The sequence below is a fragment of the Muntiacus reevesi genome, chromosome 1, assembly GCF_963930625.1.
Source record: "Muntiacus reevesi chromosome 1, mMunRee1.1, whole genome shotgun sequence".
In the NCBI taxonomy this organism is placed as follows: domain Eukaryota; kingdom Metazoa; phylum Chordata; class Mammalia; order Artiodactyla; family Cervidae; genus Muntiacus; species Muntiacus reevesi.
Window position 1 is genome coordinate 39,066,051 of NC_089249.1, and position 27,979 is coordinate 39,094,029.

Below are 27,979 nucleotides of genomic sequence, written 5' to 3' on the forward strand. Positions count from 1 at the left end.
GACTAGTTAATCTGTTTGGCATGTTTACTCTTTAATTCAAGCTGAGAGGGTAGCCTCATCTTCATGCTGGGCTTATCTCAGCTCTCTAGAGCTTTTGAGAGCTCCAAAGGCCATGATTCCTGAATTCTTCTTCTTAATTTAAAATTTCTCACCCTTTGAATTACACCAAATGCCTGATTTTCATGGAATAAATGGAAACACTCCAAATAGCTTCCACACAGCAAACACCTGTTTTGAGTGCATATTCTATTTCCAGCATACTCCACACAAATTAATAATTAAACTTTTTTTTTGCCTCTAGGCAAGAAAAGATTGTGTTTGAAATAATGTATACTAATGCACATATATGGAATTTAGAGAGATGGTACAGATGAGCCTGTTCGCAGGTCAGGAATAGAGAAACGGAAGTAGAGAATGGACATGTGGACATGGGGTGGGGAGAACAAGATGAATGGAGAGAACAACATCGACATGTATACACTGCCATATGTTAAATAGACAACGAGTGGGAAGCAGCTATACGGCACAGGGAGCTCAGCTGGATGCTCTGTGATGACGGAGAGGAGTGGAAGGGGGGCAGGTGGTGGAGGGAGGTTTAAGAAGGAGGAGATATATGCATGCATATAGCTGATTCAGTTCATTGTACAGCATTAACTAATACAACATTGTAAAGCAGTTACACTCCAATTTAAAAAGTATTGGGTTTGTAAGACACTAAGGATCAGTTTCTTTGATCTCATGAAAAAAAGAAGAAAAAATAAAACTAGGTTTAGGAAAATAGGATTGGGCGGCAGGCTTCCAATGGGTGTATTCAGGGCGTCTGAGGGCAAAGGCTGCTTAGATGCCCAGGTTGGTGGTTTCATTCAGAACTGATGACTGGGCATGGTGGTTCATTCTGGTAGCCACGCCCAGAATTATAGACTCCCAGGTTTCTCCACTTGCCCCATCTACCCCTTTCACTCAGCTAACTGCTATTTATCCTTTAACAGTCTTCATTTGTATTAGTAGGGGGATCGTTTTTCACTTTATGTACCTGAAATTTTTAAATTGTTTTTTTTTTTCAGTGAGCATGTATTACCTTTATAGTTAAGACAACAAGAAAAAAAAAAATGGAAAAAATACAAAAACTGCACCAAGTAAACCAAATCTCCCCTAAACCTACTGCTTCCTGTCTCTTCCCCTAGAAGGTAAAGTTCTTCTGATCATTTTCAAATCCTCTTGCCCCAATCCATATTTATTCATGCTCTTCTTTCTGTGAATTTATACAGACCTACCATCACTCACTTTTAGCCGAGGTCTTATACTCTGCAGTAATACATGAATACTTACTATTGTTCTCACTGGGCCATAAACTCAGCAAGAGCAGGATGTATAAACATTGTCTAGATTCCCACCACCTCCTCCAGTACCCAGCACGTCACAGGTGCTCAGGATATGTTCTTGGATGAGGAATGGAACTAAAAGGAAGACGGTAGTTCTAGGAGGAAAGGAGGGCGACTGTGATTGCAGAGCCTTGGGCACCGACTTCCTGGCTCCTGTATCCGTGATGCTCCAGGGAGACCGTGGCGCAGCTGCTGGCCACGGTGGCGCCCTTGCGTCTGCTGGGAGGCTGGGCTGCAGGAGGTGGGTGAGCCCGACTGCCCTTCCTCCCTTTACCTGGGTGCAGTACTGCTTCTCCAGCCTCTGGCTCTCCTTTTGCTTCTGGCAGGTGAGCGACACCACGGACACAATGGTGCCATTGTAGTTCTCCTGGGGAGACGTCCAGGACATCAGGGCGGTGGTTGAGCTTAGAACGTGGACACTCACGTGCTGGGGCTTCTCCGTGAGTTCTTCAATCCATTCTCCTGAAGGACCTGGGTGTCAAATCAGAGCACAGGGGAGGCTTCAGGCTCAGTGGGTTCAGATGGACTATAGCTTTAAAAATCATGCTGTTTTCCTTTTGCCCTTACAAAGACATTCCAAGTCAGACTGGCAAGTCTTCCTGTCCTCTGCCTAGCTACGGTCTCCACTGGGTGACCTCCCCATTGACCTAAGCAACAGCCTGGTGGCAGCAACGAAACCAATTCTATTGAGAGACAGAAGCCCCACTTCGGTGGTTACATGCCTCTGAGACTATTCTGGTAACTTCTGCACCAGACAGAATTTACTTAACAAAGAGTGTGTGTGGCAGTGTGGTTTCATGAGTGTTTGTGATTCCTTTGCTGTTAGGATCTTTGGGCTCTAGAAATAATTATGTTGAGATTCAAATTAGCCTCTACTGCAATCCTGTGAAGAAAATTTTAAATCTGGTGACAGCAGAATCAAAGCAGCAGAGTGTGACTCCCTTAGAGAAGAAATAGGCAACAGACAGGCTCAATTATAGAAGCTGGTGGAAACCTGGGTGATAATTTGAGGACACGGTGGGATCCTCATTATAAAATATCTCCCTAAAAGTGCCCGCCATTAGCTTTGTTCTTTTAAATTTCCAAAGTGGTTATTAGCACAGTACCTGACATGTAGTGAAGACCCAAGAAATGGTAAGGTGATTATTATCTCCTGAAAGTCCCTGTTAAAATGCAAATGTGCAACTTCTTTTATTTGCTTACGATACATTTCTCAGTTCTCTCAATAAGAAGCTGTATTCCTGGAGCCCAGGGAAAGGGGAGGAATAAATGACTCTGCTGGGGAGGGCAGTCTCAAGCTCATGGGAACTGGTGCAAAGAAAATAAAAATAATATAAATGATAATATTAATTACAATGGCAAAGAGATGTAGGACTCACTGTGTGCCAGGCTCTTTTAAGTTTATTTATGTTTACATATTTTAATTCTTTAATTTTCTTAACTAAACTTATGAGATAAGTACTGGATTGATTTCAGTTTCAGATGAGGAAACTGAGGCAGAGATAGGATAAGTAGAGCTGGGATTCAGACACAAGAAGTCTGGTTTCAAAATCCATGCTGTTAACTCCTGTGTGAAACTTCCTGGAGCACTATGAAACTATGAGAAGGGTGAATCTGGAAACAGGAGATTTGGCCCCAAACTCAGTTTTGCTCATTATTAGCGATGCAACTTTGGGCAAATGACTTCTCTGAATCTCAGTCACTGCATCTGTCAAATGGACAAATCATAGAACGTGAGGACAGGAAAGGACTTTAGAGTTCCAATGTGGGTTACTGATGGGGAGACCGGGGCCCAGAGATGTGAATGACCTGCCCAATGTCACAGAGTGAGTATTGAGAGCCAACCCAGGATCCCATTTTCTGGGTCGGGGCTTTGTGTTAACATATCAAGATGCCATCTGATTAGTCTACTTTATAAGATTGTTGCTGGGATCAAATGAGATTGCAACGTATTTGAAAACTATCTAAATGTGAAATGTTGTTACTTTTATGAAGATCTGAAGTGGTGGGAGCAGGGAGAGGAAGGTGGATGGAGGCAAAACAAATTCACTCATTTAATGGCTTTATAATAGGATGGACCTGATAATCAACACAAGGTAATAGGTCACTGCAGACTCCATGGAAATGGACACTGTTACTAAAGATTTCTAGAGTCTGATTCTCCTTCTCACACTAAATGGCTAAACTTTCTGTTCTAAGTATTTTTTTTTCCACCTAAAAATGGAGATAATAGGAATGTTCCCTTCATAAGGCTTTGGGAGACTAATGTAAATTTCTACCTTACTTTTCATCTCTGAGGAAAGCCTTCAAAACTACATAAATACAGTATCCTTGTAAAATCAAAAGCATATGCATAGTACACCTGAGTAACTCATTACTGCAGAGAAGAATATCTGAAGCTCCAAACAGGTTGTTTTACTGGCAGAGAAATAGAAAAATTTCTAGTACCTTATATTTTCCTAAATGAAAATTAACATGCATCTCTTCAAAATAATCATATTTTTGAGCAATTCTGACATTCTCAGCAGCTCTGGTCAGTTTGGATACTCTAAGAATAGAGTGCCTATCACTGAAAAGTGATTCAATAAATATTTGTTGAATGTACAACAGAAATAATAAATAAGCAAAGAGTATAACCCCAACTTAAGGGTTTTATTATGTGGCATGAAAAGTAAGAGGTATGCAAATAAAATCCGTCTAGAAAAATATCACACTCAGAGATAAGCTCTGTACTGTAAAGAATCTGCCTGCAATGCAGGAGACCTGGGTTTGATCCCTGGGCCAGGAAATTCCCCTGGAGAAGAGAATGGCTACCGACTTCAATATCCTTGCCTGGAGAAACTCATGGACTGAGGAGCCTGGTGGGCTACAGTCCATGAGGTCACAAAGAGATGGACACAATTGACTGACTAACACTTTCACTTCATTATGAAATACAGTAGAAGTTCAGAGGAGGGAAGAGCTAATGGCCTGAACAGCTGTGGAAGTTTTCCTGGAACTTGCAGTGGGTCTCTGCTGGCAGACAAGGGAATCTCTGGGTTAATGAAACATTTTTAGCCTCATGGGAAGAACTCAATACTAAACTTTGCTTTCATTCTCAAACGATGCCATGTCAAAGATCTCCTGTAACTGAAAGACATGCAGGGTGATCATGGATATTTTTTCTGCTTGTCTAGTGGATATTTCAAGCCTTTTCACCAGTGGTGACATTTTTGGTTTCCTAAGAAAAATTGTGATACAGGGTATTTTCAACATTTTTAGGCTTTTAAATAAACTGATTTCTCTCCTCTGAGCTCTTCCTTTTTATCTCACCTGTCTTTTTGAGGGTCATTTAATGAAAGGTGGTATTTTGCCTTTGGAGGAGGAGATAACATATGGCGATCATCCTTCTTGGAATGAAGTTTTAATCCATTGCTTTCTTTTTTTTTTTTTTCTTTCTGCTTATCAGAGGCACATTTAACTCTGGATAAGCTAGGAAACAGATTTTTGGCCTCTAAACTTCTGGTAAGCATAGTCAGATTAGCAGAAAACATTACCGACATACACTACTTGTGTTGCTTTTTGAGGCTAGTTATTGGCCTGCTATTATCCCTGATGGAATCAGTGGAAGCTGCTCTAAGACTTTATATTGGTGTTTTCATAATGCTATAGCTTCTCTGTTGTTGTTTAGTCATTAAGTCGTGTCTGATTTCTTGGGACCCCATGGGCTGTAGCTCACCAGGCTCCTCTGTCCCTGGGGTTTCCCAGGCAAGAATACTGGAGTAGGTTGCCATTTCCTTCTCCAGGAGATCTTCCCGACCCAGGGATTGAACCTGGGTCTTCTGCATTGCAGGTGGATTCTTTACCATCTGAGCCACCAGGGAAGTCCCATGCTGTATCTTAGTTTGTGCTGATTTTTGGAGAGACCACCTAGGTCTTGCTACACTTGAATCTCTGTGCTTCTTTCAAGCTCCCCAAATTCAACACTCTAATGAGACTTTTCACACAGTTCAAAAATACCAGTTTTCATTATGGCTTCAAACAAAAGTCCTCTTTCCTAAACTATGTGTCCATGTCCTTGGAGAGTTTGTTACCACTAGTGTGAAAGGTCAATTTAACAAATGTTCAATTATCTCAATAATTAAAAAAAAAATCCTCAAGTTAAATCCCTGGGAAGATTTGCTACTATGAAACATACATATATTTTCTCTGCTGTCAAAAATCACATGGATTTGGGCCTCTCATGACCTTGAAGAATTCTCAGGGTCTCTAAGGATTGATGAATAATTAATACTTGAGCATCATTCATCTCACCGGCTCCATTGTTTTAGCTCCTCTGTAAATGCAAAATAATCTCTTTGGTACTTACTGATATAAAAACTGAGTGATTTTGCTGACTGACTGTTTCGAGTTTCACAAGATCCTGAGGAACTAAAGGTTGTCACAGATAACTTATATTTCCCGGGCTCCTTCAGTTCTGCAACAAATTCATGTGCTTCTTCATCCACTGTCAAATATTCAGTAAAGTTTTCTAAATCATGTATAAAGAAGAGAATATATATGAATTGATATCCAAAACAGCCTTGGCTATAGATAAGTCAATTAATTTTTTTAAAAAGTATTTTCTTATTTTGCCTCTTTCCTTGTGTCGAGTTGAACTAAAATTGCTATTGAAAAACGATGGCTAAGAGTTCAAATTGTTTTCTTACAGTATTTTAAAATAACTAAATTAAAATATGGTGTCCAAATCAATAAAAATATGGATATATATATACTGCATTCTTACATACTGTCAGCCAGTAAAATGATACACACAAAACACAAGTATAATGTTAGGAGAAGATAGCAATGATCAACTTTCTCATTTGGGTATAAAGAATTAAAAGAAATGGTACCAAATGTTGTACAAGTTCTTTGTGATAACATTAAATATGCATAAGTGTCTTAAAATATATTGAATTATTTTCTAGTTAGAAATAATCCTCTGGGTATATTTTCTGACACATTATATTTTGCTTCATTGGCTGACTTCCAGAAATTTTAAAAGTAAAAATGATTTTTACATTGCTTCAAAGTCTATCTCCTGCTGCTTATTGCTTCATTTGAAGTTTTTTTATCATTTGGTGACCAGAGTCGCCTTCAACAGAACACACTGCAGTCAGATAAAAGCATGACTGAACTTTCATGGAAATAGGCATTATAAAATACTCTAAGACCCTATTTTCCAGAGACTATATCAAGGAACAGAAAAATAAAAGACTAAAGGAACTTTTTTAAATATAGGCAATTTCAGGCAGATGTTAAGACTTTTGACTCAAATAATTGTAAATGACAAAGGATTTCAATTTTATATAATATTTGTATATTGTTGGTTGCTCTATACTCCAATATAGAGGAATTCACAAATCTTGTATTTCATTCTATTGGATAAAATAGGGGCAAACAATATGTCATCTATGAGACTATATGATTTGAATACCCTAGCATGTAAGTAAAGCTGTCAATTTAACCTCAAATTTTGACAACTTGACAACCTTTGCCACTCAAACTACTAGACTGGAGAGCAAAAAATGAAGTATGTTATTATAAAAACAAAATAAACAACAATTTCTAAATAAACAATGAATATCTACCAAACAACAATTCAGATATGATTCATGATCCAAATTTACTGAATGCCATGGCCCTGTTTTTCATAAAGTAATGGGTTAAATATAAAGAATGTCTCTTGGATGTTAAGTGAATACAATATATATAATATAGTAGCAAGAGTGGGAATACCAGTTGCTGTGTACTTTTATTCTACTACCATCTCCTCTTTGGAAAAATGTGAGTTGTGCTGGTTCCAGGGGAGCACCCCCTGAGGGGAAATAAGACTAGCCTGATAAGCAGAACACAGGTCTGATACTCTAGGGAAAGAAGTCATGTTGTCAGTAAGATTCTTTTGCTGCATGCTTCACAAATTTGTGTACCTGGAAAACAGAACACTTCTCCAGGATATTCTGTAATTTGTGATGGTTAGAAATTTAATTCAAAATCTTTTCAAAGCTTCCTCAGTGGCCTGGGGGAGGTGAAGTGTCAGCAATAAAATGTGGACAGTTGCCCATACTTGCGATGTGTGAACTACCCAAACTGGGTTCTGACCCAATCTGTTCATTTTCGTTTTCTGGTTTCAGTCTGCCTTGGGATATTCAATTAATGCTTCATTTTCTTTAGCATTTTTCTTTATATCTTAACTGTCTGCCTTCAGTCTTTCTTTCTAAATGTAATTTTTCAAAGTTCCCGTTTCCTTCACCTTTTCACCATTTCTTATGTCCTCTGATTTCCCAGTACTTTACCTTCTCTTTCTGATTTCCCAGTACTTTACCTTCTCTTTCTATGTGGATATGGAACCCGTCAAAGGCAGTGGGTGGTTTTGGTGGTAACCAACTCAATATCATTTGCACAGGGAAAGAAGAGAAAGAGCTGGATGCCGATTTCTCCGTCTCACTGAGTGTGTTGTTCTTTTCGTATTCTGTGGGAAGCACACTGACTATTTCATCTTCGCTTTCAGGAGTCGCAGATGCGCTGTCCCACCAGTATGGCTGGGATGTTGTTTCGAAATCACTGCTGTTAAAATCAGGCCAGCCAGAGGAAGTGTTGCCAGAGGGAATTTCAGGGGTGTCCTCTGTAAAATGGAAGACTCTGTCCTTTCCCATTGTATCTTGTGATCTCATGAACGATTCCTCTGGGAAACTGCCGCTCTCTTCTTCCCAGTTGTTTTTGTTCAAGTTCACTATACGAACTGAGATATTCCGAGGTGGATAAGGGGCTGTAAGAAAGAGAATTATCATTTTATGTATTTTTTAACTATTATAATGAATACTTTATCAATGAGTCAAACAAAAAAGCAGATTCAGAAAACAGAGTTTAACTGTACTTTTACATCAAGAACAAGTGTCGTTTCCAGACTTCCCTGGTGGCTCAGATGGTAAAAGTGTCTGCCTACAATGCAGGAGAACTGGGTTCGATCCCTGGGTTGGGAAGATCCCCTGGAGAAGGAAATGGCAACCCACTCCAGCATTCTTGCCTGGAAAATTCCATGGACAGAGGAGCCTGATAGGCTACAGTTCATGGGGTCGCAAAGAGTCGGACACGACTGAGTGATTTCACTTTCTTTCACTTTCACTTTTTACATCAAGAACAAGTGTCGTTTCAAGTACATGTCTATCTAAGATTTTGTACATGACATGCATACATTATCATATCATCAGTCACACTTCAAATACATTAAATAGTGGTACTATGTTAGTTAAAGTGGTGACTGAACCACTTCCAAAGTAGAGTTACATTCATATTTTTCAGCTTATCACAATCTCCTTTCGAAAAAACCAAGTCTCTGTCACTAGATCTTTTTTTACAAAAAAGCAACTATAGTGTTTTATAGCTATCAAGACTAAAAATGCTCCCTATGACATAGTTGCACTTAGGAGAGTTGCATGTCGAAATTACCTTTAGAAACGTTAACACACATGTTGCAAATATGGCTTCACTTCTAACCTCTCAAAATGAAGACTATGCCCACAAAATAAGTTCATGAATTATGGAAGTGTACTTTTCTAGTGGGAGAAAATTATGAAGGTCACTGCATGGCCTCTACCTGCAACAAATTCTACATGTCTTTCAAATAGCAACTCAGCACTCACCTCTTAGGAGCTTTTAATAAAAATTAATCTTTCATTCTTTCATGCTGCTATATAACTTCGTGTGCACACGCTCAGTCACTTCAGCCGTGTCCAACTCTTTAATAATATTTATTGCATTCTACCTTGTATGATTGCCAATAGCTGTTTAGTTGCTAAGTCGTGGCCAACTCTTTATGACCCTATGGATGTAGCCCATCAGACTCCTCTCTCCGTGGGATTTCCCAGACAAGACTACTGGAGTGGGTTGCCATTTCCTCCTCCAGGGGATCTTCCTGACCCAGGGGTTGAACCCATGTCTCCTGAATTGCCAGGTGGATTCTTCACCATTGAGCCTCTAGGGAAGCCCATGAGTGCCAATAGTACCTCTACCATTTTTGAGGGCAGGAAACCATTTTAGTGGACTTTGTCTTCATCTCTCCCTGTACTTTAAAAATCTCCCAGGTAAAAGATGCTCAACTAGTTCCTTTACTTGAATAATGAAAATTATAAGTAGAATCTTAGGTGCTGACATGAGGTGAATAAAATATTAATATTTAGTTGAAATAATTTCTTTGTTTTGGCCTAAATAATGAGAATCATGACATCTTAGAATTACAGATTGGCAGGGTCTTGTTGGTGATCTATTATAATCCATTCCCAATATTTGTATGAATTGTGTCTCCTCATGCTTATCAAATACTTAAGCATGTTGGGGGTGAAAAATGTCAGTTATATTGGTATTGGTGATGGGCATTTAGCATGTGTGTATTTATTTTACCCATCCATTCTTTCACCTTCCTACCCATTCTGTCTACCCATCCATCCATTCATTCATCTATTCATCCTATGATTGTGCTTCATATTAGTGATGATACTAAAGTTAAGCACTGCCAAGTTTTAGGTGTATCTGAATCCCAATATTTTCTTTTAATAATCAGATAATCTATACTAGAACTTCTCACATCTGTTCTTCTGCCATATGGTTATTATGTCATATTGTAGATTTACTGATGTCTACTTGATTCAGTTAAATTACTTCCTTATAACGTTTGGTAATATCACATGCTTTTTTTCAAAGATTAAAAATCTGTGATTTCATTGAAATATTTAAATTTTTTATTGAATATTTTGCTCAGTTCATTTTACATTGATAGAAAATTCATTTTAGATTATTGAAATATGTATTTTTTTTCTGAGTTCTGGAACAGAATTTTCCTTAGAATGACAGAAAGCATACATATACAAAAACATATAATTTAATTATTTTTTCACTAAATTTGATTTTTCAAGTAACTTACCAGTTCTATGCTGTTTGGGTTCATGACTGACACCGCTGTACTCCACGAGAGTGCTTTTATTAAAAGTTGCCTCAGATACCAGCTGAAAGGTGATATTACTATAGCATATTCCTGGCAGCCAGTGATTAAACACTGTTTTTCCCTTTAAAAAATCTGAGAAAAAAAAACAATTATATTAAATTTTTGGTTTTCTAAATGCCACACAATTCTAGAACGTTCTGAACAATTATGACTATCTGTCAAATAATATTTCTTGTGATTTCTAGTATAGTTAGTAATTAAAAAGTTTATTTAAGGCTAGAGATTTGAAAATTGAAATTTTTAGACTCAAAGGTTTTTTCTGCAAGAATTAGATACAATTGGAATTAAAATTTTTATAGGAATATCTGGTGTATTAAGTGGAAACGGTAACATAGAAATTGAAGAGATTAGGTTTATGCTAATCATTTACTGTAAGATAAGAACCCAAGGTATTTTGCCAATTTATGACTTAGGAAAAAATGATTTTACAAGAAATGTTTTCACTAGACTTACTTGTAAAATATAGCCTAGTTTTTAAAAGAAAATGATTTATCATTTGGCAAATGGGACCTTCCTGAAAAAAGAAGAAAATTTTAAAAACTGAATTTTATTTAGAAAAATTTTTGGAAGATAATAATAAGCTTAAAATCCCAATCCAAGCTGGAAAGAAATGAGGGGAAGGAACTAAAAATACCACTTATTGAATGAAAAGCCAAAAATAATTTGAAAAATTAATTAACTTAAAAAAGAGAGCATACTAGTTAACATTTTTAAACTCACGGAATTTAGCTCAACAAAAGTGTCAGTGATGCTTTTCAGTTATTTATAAACTTATATTTGCATGTGATCAATAAGCAAACAAGGTCTCAATGATTAATTTTCAGATAATCTGTTTTCATTGAAAATGAAGAATGCAGTAATAGAGTCTAGTTTTGTTTATTTGATTTTTTTTTAAGTTTTAAAAAAAACCTGTAGAGTTATTGCATGTGCCTTAAACACTGTCTCATTAAAAAAAAAAATCCATGGAACATTCAGGAGTTTATAAAAGCAGCAAGTCAAAGTGGGATGTTTCTGGGTATCATGCCTTAGGTGGTTAAGTAAGTATCTTCTATCTGGTTTTCATTTACAACTAGTCAACTTTGAGACCAGCAGCTGTACTCAGTGCAGATAAATGTAGTGGTTCTGTGTCCTGAAAATATTTATCTCTCCAGTTCAGTTCCCAAAACTGAATGTCCTCTGTTCTCTCCCTGTCTCTCTCTCACCTGGCCCGCTTCTGCCCTCTAGTCTATTCAGAGAAATTGATTTGGTTTCTTCAGAAATTTTTAATTTCCCTGGACCCTCTTCTCTCTCTCTCTGACCACAAGATCCCCATCAAGCCAGTAAAAATAGTGAAACCCATTTCTGTATATTAATGCAATCATTTAACTAGTCATACAGATAAATATACACAAAGGAACTGAAAAGTATTGTCTTTAACATTCGAGAATAATGTTGGGCCATCTCCAAATGAAACTTTTTGAAAGCCCTCCGTCTAACTTCCCAGGTCTGGAAATGCCCTAATGCACTCAGAAGGAAACGATTAGGTGCTGTGCTTCTAAATTTAAATTTAAATTTGTTTCCTGCACCAGACATGCAGGAATAATATTTGGCAAGAAGAACATGTAAGTCATAATAATTTAAGTTTTTCTTATGTTTATGCATGACACATGACTCTAAAATAATGAACCAAACATTCTAAGTCTCCTTATAACAATATTTTCATGCATCAGTAACTATTTTTATTGGTTCATTATGATCAAACAGTGAATTATAAGACTTCTTCAGAGCAAGAGCAAGACCATTTGGCAGAAATCATGTAAAATGTAAGAGTCATCATTTTTCATCTTTCTGTTGCCTCTTACCTTTATATAGCATTGTCCGGAAGTCTTTACCTTCCCAATAGCTTATGTTTACTCTTGTGAAAACGTTATATTTTTCTGGATAATGAATTTCAAAGAGGACTCCTGTTTCAGGAGAAGGTTTATAGTCATATATTGAAACACTGGTTACAGGAAGAGGTTCTGCAGTAGGAAAGTTAATGGAGAAAGGGGAATTGGGAAAAGAGCAAAATACCATTATTAATACTTGGAAGTGCCAAGGATGACACCTATTAGCATTTTACACATACTTTAATTATCTGTAAGCCACTAAATTCCTCAGTACTCCTGAGCTGACTGTTCTCCTTAGCAGTAATTAATAAAGCATATTTTATGTGGTGATTTCTGCTTTTCAAAGAACTTTCATATTCATTTTTCCAATTGCCTTTAGCAACAACCCTAAGATCTAGGAAGAGCAAATATTCATATCACCATTCAACATATAAAAATAATGATAACTGAGGCTTTAAATTACTTGTCAAAAGTAAATTAACAAAGACATGGCAGAGTCTGTATCTACAGATTCCTATTTCATTTTTCCCCCAAGTCAAGAAAATTTGATATTAATAACAGACAAGTAACAGAAAATAGGCTTCCTGGGAGGTAGATGCAGTGGTAAAGAATCTGCCTGCCAATGCAGGAGATGCAAGGGACTTGGGTTGGATTCCTGGGTGGAGAAAATTCCTTGGAGGAGGAAATGGCAACCCGCTCCAGTATTCTTGTCTGGAAAATTCCATGGACAGAGGAGACTGGCAGGCTACAGTCCATGGGGTCACAAAGAGTGGGACATGACTGAGTACAATAGAAAATATGTTTTGGCTCTGGCCAGGCATGAATGTTTTAATAATCCATTATTTCTTCATGTAAGCTTAGCACTTTTTAAATAGTAAGTATAAGATTGCAAACCATCCTATATTATGAGAATTATAGTCCATGGTGTTTATCACCCTTTCTACAGAAGTTTAAAAATGTTTACTTTTATTTTGTATGAGTTGTTAATTCATCACAAAACTTTGTAAATAAATACTCATTTTTTAAATAACCAATTGGTTGAGTTACATCTGAATCTCCTCCATTCCCACTTTTCAGCCCAAGTCTTGTACAGTGCCAGGGTCCCTTCATTCTTCAGTAGGGACTACTGAATGAGTCTTACAAGCGTGCATTTCATTCAAGAAAATATTTAAAATAATTTGGCACGGAGTCAACTCTTTATTGGCTTCCCTGATGGCTCAGTGGGTAAAGAATCCACCTGCAAAGCAGGAGGCACAGGGGCCACAGGTTCAATCCCTGAATGGGGAAGATGGCAACCCACTCCAGTATTCTCACCTAAAAAATTCAATCAACAGAGAAGCCTGGCAGGCTACAGTCTGTAGGGTTGCAAAGAGTCAGATACGACTGGGCAACAAAGCGCGAATCAACTCTTATAGAAAAAACTGATTTTGATTCAAAGTTTTAGCATCAGGAGGATTCTTGGACATCTATAGCCTAAATGAAATAGACTTAGTTTAAGTTTTACACTTTGAAATTTCAATTTCAATAACATAAGAAACTAAAATTTGACTTAGTTCATTCAACAATTACCTACTTTGTATCAATCTGTAGCTAAATATCTTTTTTTGTTGTTTTTCAAAATCTAAATTTATATTTATTCTAAATGTTTCTGTTTTATATTTGCCAATTTTTGTTTCATTATTGCTTAATCTTTTTAAATAAGTATAATTCTTTCATCTATCATTTTATAGATGATAGCAGACTACAGATTTTTGTTATGTTGCTACATAAAACATAATCCAAAATGTGATAATTTTGGTGTCTGTCTTCTTTAGCATAGATTTCTTTTGTTTATTCTAAACCATAAGCCCTCGGCCAAATTTTGCTTTCTCATTGTCCCATTTCTTGCTTTTTCTTCACTGTTTTGAGGCAGTTTAGCATCCTTTCAGCTCACCAGGAGCGGTAGTTTAGGGCCAGGGCATATAACATCACTTTGGGGTTCTTGATATTATGGATGATATAGCTGTTTTCATAAACTCATTCTCTAAGAGGGTAACTAAACTTGGTACTTGATAGTAAGACTATGTGTCTCTTGCGTCCTTAGGATTCCACATGTGCCTTTTTTGGCAAGCAGGAAGAATCTTTGCTTTCAACAATGAGCCTGGCTCTGGGTCATATCTAATGTGTAAAAATTCAATCCTTCCTACTCTATGGTGACCCAGACTCAGTACTGTCTTCTTTCAGACTCAGAACACAAAGGCTCCATGACTTCAGCCTTCTTTTCTACTTTGAGTTTCTGATTCATGGAGACACCTATCTTATTTCTGAGCCTATAAATATATTTCTGGTTTTCTTTTCACTTTGTGGTGGGAGCAAAGAATATATGACAAAGCAGAAATTTATGGCATTATTTTTACTAAAAAATCTTACCATAGAGTCCCATTTTTTCTTTTAATAAAAAATTAAACATGGCATTTATCAGGATTATTATTTCCTCATTAGGTAGCCCACATAATAAAAGCTATGTTCAAATTGAAGAATATTTCCTGCTTCTTAATTTCATTGGAACCATCATGACAGTTCATAAATAGGAAGACTCTTAAAGTTCTAGATGTGACTATTTTAGAAGATGAAAAAACAAAAGCAAATGCAGAGTAAGTACTGTTTCAAGAAAGCAGATGTAGGCTTGTACTTGTTAATATCTGCTAATTGCTGAGGTGATTTCTTCCTGTGATTGCTCTGTTTTTAGGAACTAAAAGGAAAGCTTAGTATCCTTTGCTTCTGATGCGACCAACCTAAGGACATGTGTCTTCTGACATGATCCTCCTGACGGAGACAAACCTGGCCTTAGGCCCCATTTCTGATGTCAGGAGTAGGGAAAAGGGAATGATCCAGGTCCCAGGCCAGAGCTCTTGTCTGATGCTTAGATAACAGCTTGGGACCTGACCTAATGGTTCAGCTGTATCCAAGCAGGCCACTGAGTTGAGCTGGCAGCAGCAGCCACCTGCGGCCACGAAGCATGTTTAGCATTGCATCTACTAACTTAGTTCAAGTCTTCATCATTTCTTTTGTAGGAGAGCAAGATTTGCCACCACAAAATGTGTCTCTTTGGCATGAGGCTTTTGTAAGAAACAGAAGAATCAGGAAGAAACTTTGATCTTCCCCCTAACTGCATAAAAGAATTTAGATAGAGGGCTTGTTCCTGTACCAGATAATCACCAGAGGGACTGGCAAAGAATATGAGCTGGAAGAGGTGAGGGAAACTCAGCAGGCTTGGAGATCAGAGTCCTCTCTGTGTCCTGTGGTCTCTTCAGGGCCCAGCAAACATTTATTTATCAAACATCTGCTTTTCCATCTTCATGTACATTGCCTTCCTCCTCCTTTGTGGTCTCAAATCACTACCCTCAACATCTTTTGTCTTCAGCTGAAGATGGTTTCTAAGGTGAAGGTTTTGGCCATTTTGGAGAATTCTTGTCTTCCTGGGTCTCTCCCATCTACACATTGATTACATTTCAGTTTGGTTTTACTTTGTTCATCTGTCTCACATCAATTTAATTTTTAGACCAGCCTGAAAAACCTAGAAGGGTAAGTAAGAATTTCTTCCTCTCCAACAGTTTCCTGGACTATTTAAACAACTTTCTAAATTATTCTTCCTGCCTCCAACCTCGCCTTAATTTTTCTTATCTCTGTTTAAACATTTTAAGCTTTCAGGCTACTTGATATTCTCACTTTTGTCAGTCTCTGTTTTAAATCTGTCACCTCCACCTCACTGATTTTTCCCCATCTGATCTTTTCTGTTTCTCCTTTGCTCTCAGCCTCTTGAGAAATTTTCTATTTAATGTCATTGGTATTAATTATATTTAGTGATCTTATACTGGATGTTACAAACTATGTCAAGGAGTTTATTTCAATATTTTTTTTAGTATAAAAAATTTGCATTATTTAATAGTATCCACTACCAAATCAGTAATCAACAGCCCACAAGCCAAATCTGGCCTGCCACATGTTTTTGTATGATTTCTGAGCAAAGAATGCTATTTACAGTTTAAAATGGTTGACAAAACCCAACAGAAGAATACTATTTCATGACACATGAAAATTATGTGAAATTCAAATTTTGGTGTTTTTAAATAAAGTTGCCTTAGAACACAGCCATGTTTATTTGTTTACGTATTATCTATGGCTGCTTTTCTGCTAACATAGTGGAGTTGAATCACTGTAACACAGACCATATGGTCCACATAGCATAAAATATTTATTACCTAGGCCTTTACAGGAAAAGTTGGCTAACCAGTGGAATAGATTATAAATTAGAAAACTAGGAGAATGGAATAATCTGCCAAAGTCTACATTATGGTTCCCAGATTTCTCTGACTCTAAAGTTCATGTTTTGATCCACTATTCAAAATATCTGTGTGATAATTTGTCCATTCCACGGCAAGATTCCGACCGTGTGCCTTGCAGTTCTGTTACAAGAAGGAGATTTCCCCCAATCAAATTGTATTATGTCATTCCTTTGTATAAAACCTGTCCTCATTCCTCGTCGCTTAAAGGTTAAGGTCTAAACACTTTTGTAAAGTATTCAAGGTGATTCCCCATATTTCTAGTGACCTTTCTCTACGTTTTCTGGAATCACAGATGCTTGCCATCTTCGCTCTTGCAGTTCACAGGTGTGCCCTGCTATGCATTTATGCCTGCATTTTAAAAAATCTATGATTCACAATTAAGTCTGATTGTAACACTTTCCATTGTTTACCCATTTGGCAAGTTTTCACTAAATTTTTCATCATTGTTTCTTCTGAGGTGCCTTCCCAATGCTTCCTAAGAAGGCTGGGCAGTCTCTTACATAATTCTTTTACAGCACTTATCATATATTTGTAATGTTTTATCTTTTCCACTATTGTATACCATCTTTGAGAGTGGGTATTTTATTTATTTCTCTGCCACCTAAGATGTGGCATAGAGAATGTAGACAATATATAAAGTAAAAACTCAGACATTATTTTTATTTATCATGGCTGAATTTGTATGCTCTGTGTATGTTCTGCAGTCGCGTCTCTAGGACTTTATAAACACAGGAGACAGCAGTGTGTAAACGGGATTTCCCAACTTTCTAAGAAGCTGTTTACATGTATTATTTTATCTCCTGAGAAACTACTCCTTCTTTCTAATGTGCCCATGAAATGCTGAAGGTTCTCAAACAGTTAACTATTAATCAGATGTCAGAGCCTAAGGGTTATGAAACTCTTGAACTGGCCAAATGACTTGTTTGTGCTGAATTTATTCTTTGCTATGTTCCTCAGCTTTCTCTGAGAGTGCCAGACTCAGAACAACTGTAGAGAAATATCAAAGGACTGCCCTAGGGCCAATTGCTTTGTCATTGCTTATTTCATGAAGACAAAGATCTAACACACGATAAATGACTGCAACAAATGTACCCTTTTATTCTCAGCTTGTCAGCTATGGGAGCAGATCCTACAAATGTTTTGTAAACTTTCAAGAAACCTTCCCCTTAGAAAAATAAAGATGGGAAAAATACATCATTAGCTGATAAATAATGGTAATTTTAGAGCTCAAAAGTAATCTCAGTTGTCCTGGATTTTAACCCTCTCTTTTTTAAAAGAGGAAGCTGAAATCCAAATATCACTAATGTCCCAGAAATATTTGTACAAAAAACCCCAGTTCCTATAGCCCCAAACTATTACTGCTTTCAAAACTGGGATGGTGTAATTAAGTATTTGAAAACGGAATAGAAGGTGAGAGACAATAAACCATCATTAATTAATTTTTACTCTTTAGACATCAATGCAAGTTTCCTCTTGCACTTAAGGGTGTAGAAAACTGCAATTCAATATTATCCCTCGACATCTAACAGTGAGAAGAAAAAGCCAAATAACGCATGAGGCATAATTTTTCTTGAGTTTATCAGAGAGATGAGATTGCAAGGCAACCAAATGAACTAAATTCCAAAAATGAGCCCCTCTGGGACACCAGAGGGGGCACAGCAACTCTTTTACCTTTGGTAGGGCATGGCAGAAAGGAGCACCATTAAGGCAGGAGAGAAGAAAGGAACTAACATTTTCCTGATTCATACAGGCAGTGTGTATGCATTTATGCTCAGTCGTGTCTGACTCTTTGTGACCCCATGGACCATAGCTTGCCAGGCTCCTCTGTCCATGGGATTCTTCAGGCAAGAACATTGGAGTGGGTTGCCATTTCCTCCTCCAGGGGATCTTCCCAACCCAGGGATCGAACCCACAGCTCTTGCAATTCTGACACCGGCAGGTGGATTCTTTCCCACTAGCATTTTCCGGGAAGTCCCTCCCATACATAGAAGAGGGCTACATTCCTTGAGATACTTTATTTTCTTTTATTAACAATTGGCTGTTCCTACTATCTCCCCTTTGTTGCAAAACTCCTATATATCCTAGCTCCCTGCTTGCCTCCTTGGAGCAATTTTCTCAGGGTTACTTGAGATGCTGCCTTCAGAGCTTGAAGTTCTCAGTATGTCCCCTGAACAAAACTTAACTCTCAACTTTTAGGTTGTGCATTTTTTTTTAAGTTGACATGCTAAAACAATAATATTTTGAATGTAATTGGTTAAGTAAACTATGTTATTAAAATTTATTTCACTTTTTCAGAAAATTTCTTAATGTGTCTAGCAGAAATTTTAATATTACATATGTGATAATTGGCTAGTGCTAGTCTAAACACTCCAATTAAAAGACAGGGATTTTCAGATTGGGGGAAAAAGCAGATCCAACTGTATGCTGCTTATAAGAAACCTATTTACCTATAAAGATGTAAATAGGTTAAAGTATAAAGATGAAACAAGTATACTATGAAAATACTTAAAGAAAACTAAAATGTCTATATTAATATCAGACAAAATAGACTTCAGCACAAATCATTTGACCAGGGACAAAGGGGGACATTGCATACAGGTAAGAAGGGTCAACCCATCAAGAAGACATGGTAATTCTAAAAGTATTTGCACCTAATAACATAACAACAGAGCTTGAAAATTGATAATGCATAAATTAAAAGAAGTGAAAGGTGAAATTCTCTGTCAATCACTGTTAGAACAAGTTGAAAGCAAGTCATTAAGGATATAGAAGACTTGAACAACCAACTTGACCTAAACTGACATTTATTAAAACATCACAGAATGCATAACAAGATAGGCCTTTTGATTGAATTTGCATAAGCGAAGAGGAACTAAAGATCCTCTTGATGTGGGTGAAAGAGGAGAGTGAAAAAGCTGGCTTAAAACTCGACATTCAAAAAAACCAAGATCATGGCATCTGGTCCCATCACTTCATGGCAAATAGATGGGGAAAAAGTGGAAACTGACAGATTTTATTTTCTTGGGCTCCAAAATCACTACAGATAGTGACCACAGCTACAAAATCAAAAGACGCTTGCTCCTTGGAAGAAAAGCTACTACATACAAACTTAGACAAAAAGCAGAGACATCACTTTGCTGACAAAAGTCCATATAGTCAAAGCTATGGTTTTTCCAATAGTCATAAAAGGATATGATTGTTGCATTATAAAGAATGCTAAGCACCGAAGAACTGATGGTTTCAAACTATGGTGCTGGAGAAGGCTCTTGAGAATCCTTTGGACTGCAAGGTGATCAAACCAGTCAGTCTTAAAGGAAATCAACCCTGAATATTCATTGGAAGGACTGACGCTGAAGCTGAAGTCCCAGTTTTGGCCACTTAATGCAAAGAGCTGATTCATTGAAAAAGATCTCGATGCTGGGAAAAGACCCTGATGCTGAGGGCAGTAGGAAAAGGGGAAACAAGAGGATGAGATAGTTGGATGGCATCAGTGACTCAGTGGACATGAGTTTGAGCAAACTCCAGGAGATAGTGAAGGACAGGGAAGCTGGCATACTGCAGTTCATGGGGTCTCAAAGAGTCAAACATGACGTAGTGACTGAACAGCAACAACGGTCTCTGACCACAACAGCCTTTACTTAGATCAACAAAAAGTTCACTGCAAAATTGCCCAGTGTTTGGATAGTCAACAACACACCCCCAGCCCACATATCAAAGAATAAAATCACAAAAGAAAATAGAAGATACTTGGAATAGAACTTACTTCATGTGCTAAAATACCAACAAGATATTTCAGAAGTCTTTCACCATTTCCTTATTTAAATTTCTTTGTGAACCATTAACTAAAGGCTGACTTTTCCAGCTTTGTCTAATCCATCGTGGCTCATGTTATTGAGTGTCGGGCCAGCAAAAGTCACTACAGCTTTATTTTTCTCTGTGTCTTAGCCCTTTTATCCCTTGACTCTTTTTCCTGTTACTTGCTTAAATAAATTGAATTAATATTTATTGATCACCAATTAAGCATAAGGGTTATGCTAGATGTTCCTTTGACATTATGAAGATGAGTAAAGCAGAGGGCTTCTGATTTCAAGGAGTTATATTAGAGGCATTATGTACCTAAATCTGCTGCCTGGCTCTATTAGCTCCTAATTCACTATTTCTGAAGCTTAAGATAGTATTTCACCAGGCAAGTCCATTCTTTGATTCAGTGAGGTTATAGATTTGTTCATTATATCTTTAAACCTTGAAGGTCTTGGGTCTGTGCCATTCCTAATTTTTAGAACTCAGTACTGTTCCTGGTATTCTGCCAAGGGAAACTTTAATTAATTTTTGACAGACAGGTTAGAAATGGGTCCTCTAGCTTGATTCTGCATTCTTGCTTCTTGGTGTTTCTCTTTATTTTTACCCCAGTGTATCACTATGTCCTTTTCCTTAACTGTGGCCAGAAAGATCACTTTCAGATGGCAATTAAAAGGTTGCAGTCACTGGAAAATTTGCACTGGGAACAATGAACAGAAAGAACTTTGCTTAGACATTACATTGCTTAAGTGATAAACTCCGTCATCTTACAGATAACGGTTGGTGATGGACAGAGAGGCCTGGCATGCTGCAGTCCATGGGTCGCAAACAGTGGCTGAACTGATAGATAACAGTTTTCATCTATACCTCAGCTCATGGGGCTTCTCTGGTGGCTCTGCGGTAAAGACTCCACCTGGCAGTGCAGGACACTCAGGCTCCATCCCTGGGTTGGGAAGATCCCCAAGAGGAGGAAATGGCAAGCCACTCCAGTATTCTTGCCTGGGATATCCCATGGACAGAGGAGCCTGGTGCGCTACAGTCCACAATACAACTTAGCGACTAAACAACCACCTCAACTTACACAGTAGAATTGAATTTTACTTTGAGATTAGGTTTTAAAGCCAGAGAGTAAAGTGAAAATCATATATAGATAAAACCACTTTCAAAAACTTCTAATATCAGCATGACCTCTTAAGGCAGGCACTACTAAAGGTTAAAATGTCAATGACATTTTTTTTTCTCAGCTTTTTTCTTGGGCACTGGAAACAGGCTATTTTCAGGCTGAGGTGGGAAAAAGCAACTGATAAATGATATCTTTTATTCTCTCTCAGCTAAAAATGTGTAATTGGAATTTGAGCCAGCTAAATATGAGTATAAATTCTTTACTTCAAAAAGCAAGTTGCTTAACATAAGAATATATGTTCTAGGGGAAAAAAACTTAATTATGATCATACTATTAAATTATATAATAGCAAATTATATGGTCCAATCATGAATCTAAAATGGCCATTCAATCTCAAAATACACTATTGAGGTTGACTTTTTTGTTTAAAACACATTTTTTTAAACAGAAGTTTACAATAAAATGTGATCAACTTCTGTGAGAAACTATAATGCAAAGTGAAGCAGAACTTTGAACCTTGTCACTTGATTTGAAGGCAGTTGATCTTGCTGTCCTGGACTGACTCTGTGAGAACTACAAGGGAATACACCCAACAAAGGAACACAGAGGATCATATTACATATGATGCTTACTTGTTAACACAGTGATTGATCTGGACGGCTTGGTGACCACATTTCCATTTACCACTACCAGAGTGATTATATAATATAGACCATGATAATTGGCCTTAAAAATAACGGGAGGAGGCAAAGTACTGTTGAATTCCTCAAATTCGAAGAAGTAATTTTTTGATTCACCAGTTATCTTCACAACATACACAGATGATGGACTCATGACGTCTGAAGCTTCTAAAGAGACAGCGATGCTATTATCATCTCGGACAGTTACGTGGAATGTGGTAGTATCCTGTTTAAGAAAACAGAGAAACAGAAAGTGGAGGTCAAGTTTTAGATTAAGTTCATTAAAATTATACTGAGATAATTTCCCCCAAATTAATGTTGTGACAAGCATTGCTTCTTGAAAGAAGGTTACACAGGTATTTTAGTATATGCGGAAAATCAAAAAGAGGAATATTAGCCCTTTTGTGGCTGTTGATCTTCTCAGGCTTTTTTACTTTTAGCATTCTTCTGGACTGAAAAGCTACTTCCAATTCACGGGTTGTGCCATGTAGTAAACACAAAATAAAACCATCAAGGAACTGTGTAAAAATAAAGGAATGAAAATCATCTTGGCACTCAACTTTCAGAGAAGTCCTTGGTTTCACCTTTGTTGAAAAAGCTATCTGGTTTGAAGAAGCACTGTTTTACTTGGGAGGGTAATAGTCCTAGGAAAATTTTAGAAGAATGTTTCAATGCAGTTATTTTCTCCTTGACATCTCATCTGCCAGTTCTGACAACTGAAAAAAAAAAAATCATGGCTGAGAAACCTTATAATCCTTCTCTTTAAATTTTAGCTGGTCCTCATTAAAAGAAACCATGATGCTCTTTGAAGAAGGGACTGGACTGAAAAGCTGTGGGCATTGATAGAAAAGTCGGCAGTTAATGCACTGAAAACTTTGCTCCAAGTCCCCAGGTAAATGTTTATGAACAGTATTTGAAAAATCATTTGGGTAGTTGGTTTAAATATTCCTTCCTGATTCTTTCCCACACTCCACAGGCAGACTCCTACTTAGGTTCTCTGATCTTGACAAGACTTGTGAACTTTGTAACAGTTGCTGTTCTGTTTCACTTTTCCTTCTGGGTGTGTGTGATGTCCCAGACAAATTATTTCATTGCTCTGAGCCTCAGGTTTTTCTTCCATGAAAGTGGGACAGAAAAATTGCTGAAACTTGTCAAGGACTTACAAGCATCCAGGTACCAAGGTAGGCAAGCTATAAACATACTCATCACATTTAAAATTCAGAGGGATCTCAAGAGACAGATATTATTATTTTCAATCTCGGCTTGTAGCTGAGAAAACTGAGATCCAGAAAGATTAAGTCACTTGCTCCCGTTCACACATATAGTTCAGATTCTTAACCAGTAATCTACACAACTATCTAGCTTGATCATTCCACATCTCTTTGTCTTCTCCTCTTGACTTATTTTCCTAACATTGAGACTGACGCACAGTATATAGCTGATAAGCATTTGTAAAATGAATGAAAGAAATGTTGATTACATTAACTATATGGGAGACTGCTCCTCTTAGAATTAATCTGCTTATTGATTTTGGTACCTCGCATAGTGTCAGCAGCCAAATCGAGCACGTGATACATCAATCTTTTAAAAGAAGATGTAAAAATATACTGATTTTTTCCTTCTTATTTAATTTTTTTAAAGAAACCTAGTTTTTAAAGGTCCTGGTACTTATAAAGAATTGGAGAAGGGCATGGCAACCCCCTCCAGTATTGTTGCCTGGAGAATCCCATGGACAGAAGAGCCTGGTGGGCTACAGTCCATAGGGTCGCAGAGTCAGACATGATGGAAGCAACTTGGCACCACTTATAAAGACTATCTGGCCATTAAGAGAAGCTTAAATTCTATGTTAACATTTAGTAGACTTAATAGTGTTCATACCATCCCTACCACACTAGTCTGTAAGTCGTCTAGGGCAGAGATTGCATCTTATTTCTAGCTGTATCTCCAGCTCTAAGACCAGTATATGGCATATGCCAAGTGGTTTGTGACCTGAATAGGCCTGGAAAAATTTCTTTAATATGGTATTGTTAGTAAAGATTTAATTTATTTTTAAAATATATTTATTTTATGTTAGTGAAACGGACTCCAAACAATAAATACAGTGTCACTTGCGTGCCTGTGTGTTAAGTCACTTTAGTCCTGTCCGACTCTTTGTGATGGTATGGACTATAGCCCACCAGGCTCCACAGTCCATGGGATTCTCCAGGCAAGAATACTGGAATGGGTTGCCATGTCCTCCTCCAGGGGATCTTCCCGACCCAGGGGTCAAATCCAGGTCTCTTATGTCTCCTGTATTGGCAGGCAGGTTCTTTACCACTAGCACCACCTGGGAAGCTCCCAGATTTGCTTTTAAAAAAATATTTGTCACAGCCTGTAGCACGTGGGATTTTAGTTCTGTAATGAAGAATGGAATCTACACCCCCTGCAACAGAAGCACGGAGTTGTAACCACTGGACCAGCAGGAAAGTCCTAGATCCTTTTGTTCACATTTTCCTCTCATCCTCTGATACATGTGCAGATTTTTAAAACTGAGTTCTGTATTTTGGGATCAAATCTAAAACATGATCCATTCTCCATTGCCAGTGGTCAGGTGGAACATGAGGCTAATGAAAGCACTGAATATCCAATAGACCTGAAATCTGGTTTTTATACATTATTGATTACAGAAGCCAATTCACTAATTCAGAAAACAATAAGTTTACAGACATGGAATATGCAATTCCTAAGAATTCTTTGCTGTATGTTTTAACAGCCAGTAAACTGGAAGTGTTTGTGATAACGAAAAGAAGAATAAATAAACTCAATTTTGTAGCGTGTTGAGGAAATATATGTCTCATGTGTCATGATGCTTTGTAGACAGTTACAGCTTCCAGGGAAAGGAACTAATCTTCCAAATGCTAACAACAGCTTTGAGGATGATTGTATCAGCCATGAAAATAAGCATTGGCCCATGTGCTCCCAGGTTGCCAAAAATAAATCAGGGGGGCCTAATCAGATTCAGTCAGTGGAACTAATGAGAAGAAGGCAGCAGGCCAAGTGCGATCTAGGCAGTGAGCCTAAAAGAAATGTCATCTATGCTATTTCTTTCTTCTCTGTCCTCTTTGCTCCAGCTTTTCCTGGAATCTATATTCAGGAGAAAATTCTGAATGTATGCTGCAGGCATGCTATCCTTGCTGAGAAGCAGGGCCAGAAAGAAGTGTTAGAAATAATCAAAATGGATCTGGTGCACTTAGGCAAAGCCAATGCTGATTTATTTGGTGGCTAGAAAGATATTTAAAACTTTTTTTTTTTTTCCTTTTGAGACTGGTAATGCTATTGCTTGACTCTACAGTAAAAATATTTTCACTGAAGTGTCCTTTGCAGAACAAAGTTTAATACAGGAATTTCTCTGGTCCAGCACCCTCATTTCACACTTGAGAGAACAGTGGTGCAAATGTCAGGCAGATAGTCGATGTCAGAACAAGGTTTGGGATCCACACATTCTGGTGCCCCTTGGTATTTCTCTTTTCCTGAACTAGAGGTACCTGGCTTGAGGCAGCAAAATGGGGCCTGGGGGCTTGGCTTCAGCAAGGAAGGGGAGCCCAGGAGCCTGCCACCTGTTCCACAGACAGTCTTGGGAGAGAAAAGCTACTGGAAATAGAGTGGGCAGCACTAAAGAGGAGAAAAACAATGGGGGATGAATCCCCTGGGATATGGGATAAGGATGTGACCTGGCCACAGGTATGGACCCATCAGAAGTCCAAGAGTCTCTTCTAGCATCCTTGACAAAAGTAGCAACTGTGGTGCATTGACCCGTCTCTCTGTCCCTTGATCTGGACAAAGCTTTGCACTGAGCATTATTATATATATTAAAAAGTTGAGATATTACTTTGCCAACAAAGGCCCATCTAGTCAAAGCTATGGTTTTTCTAGTAGTCATGTATAGATGTGAGAGTTGGACCATAAAGAAAGCTGAGCACCGAAGAATTGATGCTTTTGAACTGTGGTGTTGGAGAAGACTCCTGAGAGTCCCTTGGACTGCAAGAAGATCCAACTAGTCCATCCTAAAGGAAATCAGTCCTGGGTGTTCATTGGAAGGACTGATGCTGAAGCTGAAGCTCCAATACTTTGGCCACCTGATGTGAAGAGCTGACTCATAGCAAAAGACCCTGATGCTGGGAAAGATTGAAGGCGGGAGGAGAAGGAGACGACAGAGGATAAGATAGTTGGATGACCTTAGCAACTCAATGGATTTGAGTTTGAGCAAGCTCCGGGAGTTGCTGATGGACAGGGAAGCCTGGTATGCTGCAGTCTATGGGGTTGTAAAGAGTTGGACATGACTGAGCAACTGAACTGAGCTGATATATATATGTATATACATACATATGTATATTTTCCTTTTATTTCTTACAACCATCTTTAGAAGTAAGTGTTATTGGTACTTCCCTAGTGGTCCAGTGGTTAAAAATCCACTTGCCAATGCAGGGGACAAGGGTTTGATCCCTGGCTTGGGAAGATCTCATGCTGTGGAACAACTCAACCTGTATGCCACAACTACTGAGCCTGCATTCTAGAACCTGTGAGCTGCAACCAATGAAGCCACCACAATGAAAACCCCAAGCAACGCAGGAAAGAGTAGACCCCACTTGCCGCAACTATAGAAAGCCCAAGTGCAGTCAAAAATAAATAAATAAGTAAATAGCTAATTAAAAAGGAAATCAGTGTTATTATTCCTATTTTACTCAGAGAGATGAAATAATTTCCTTAAGAACACAGCAATGGACTTGGAATCAGAGGGTCTGAATTTCTATTCTTTTTGGGCAGAGTATTACCCTTGTGAACTTGGGAACTCCCAGGGATCTCTTAACTGTAGCTTCTTAATATATAAAATAGGGATAATTCCTGTAACTCATGGGATTTTTGTAAGGGTTAGATGGCTTTTACAAAAGTGCTAAAAATGTAAAATCAATTAATATTAGCTGTATTTCAAAAATTATTGTGTTCATCAACTATACTCCTATATAAAATAAAACTTTACAAAATCAAACTGTACACTTTAAATATATACAATTTGTATCTGTTAATTATACTGCAATAAAGATGGTAAAAATAGTTACCCATGACTGACTAAGCAAAATAGAGACATCTATTTTATAATTATTATTCCATTCCATTAAAGAGGAAAATGCAAGCTTCAAAAAATTTTAAAGTTGTAATTAACATCATGGACTAAAATTTTCCCAATAAGTTACCAAAAAAAAAAAAAAAGGAATATCTTGGAATGTTCCTGATGGTATTCTCTTGCATGGTATAAACTTTTCATTCACTGGCTGTTCTTTTTTTTTCTGTTTCAACATGTCTTTCAAATTAATGAAGAAAATAAAAGTCATTCACACAAAGACCAGGAGATTAAAAAAAAAACCCAGGATATCATTCCACCACCACATCAAGTTCAAAATGTCATATCGTAGATAACTTATTGACTGCTTGCATTTTAAAGACCATATAATGCAGATATCCCTACTGATGGATTCATGAAATTTGACATTGTTTTCTAAGTTTTATGAATATGTATAAAATTTTGGAGTTTGTAAAAAAACGTTGTGTTTTAGTTATGTCTTGAACCATTCAATGACCTTTAAACTATAGAGGTTCTGCAAATAGTCACTTAACGAACTTCAAAACCCAGCCAAATCCAGCAATTATGTTCCCTGGATGTTTTAATCACAGATCCTTGGAGAAACAGCATTTATTAATTCAACGACAAACATGAGCTAACTGCCAACGTGACGTCAGGCATAG

The 27,979-nt window shown here is 37.6% G+C and overlaps 1 protein-coding gene across 2 annotated transcripts in view; it reads right to left on the minus strand.

Moving 5' to 3' along the window:
- The window catches only part of PTPRO (protein tyrosine phosphatase receptor type O), a 262,845-nt gene that overhangs the window by 96,466 nt on the left and 138,400 nt on the right, over window positions 1-27,979 (minus strand). For both annotated transcript variants that reach the window (XM_065940798.1, XM_065940791.1), the window contains exons 2-7: window positions 22,151-22,424; window positions 12,246-12,404; window positions 10,324-10,476; window positions 7,729-8,172; window positions 5,731-5,892; window positions 1,657-1,853 (exon numbers count right to left, since the gene is read on the minus strand). In XM_065940798.1, coding sequence (XP_065796870.1) covers window positions 1,657-1,853; window positions 5,731-5,892; window positions 7,729-8,172; window positions 10,324-10,476; window positions 12,246-12,404; window positions 22,151-22,424 — 1,389 coding nt within the window. The remainder of the gene's footprint in view (window positions 1-1,656; window positions 1,854-5,730; window positions 5,893-7,728; window positions 8,173-10,323; window positions 10,477-12,245; window positions 12,405-22,150; window positions 22,425-27,979) is intronic.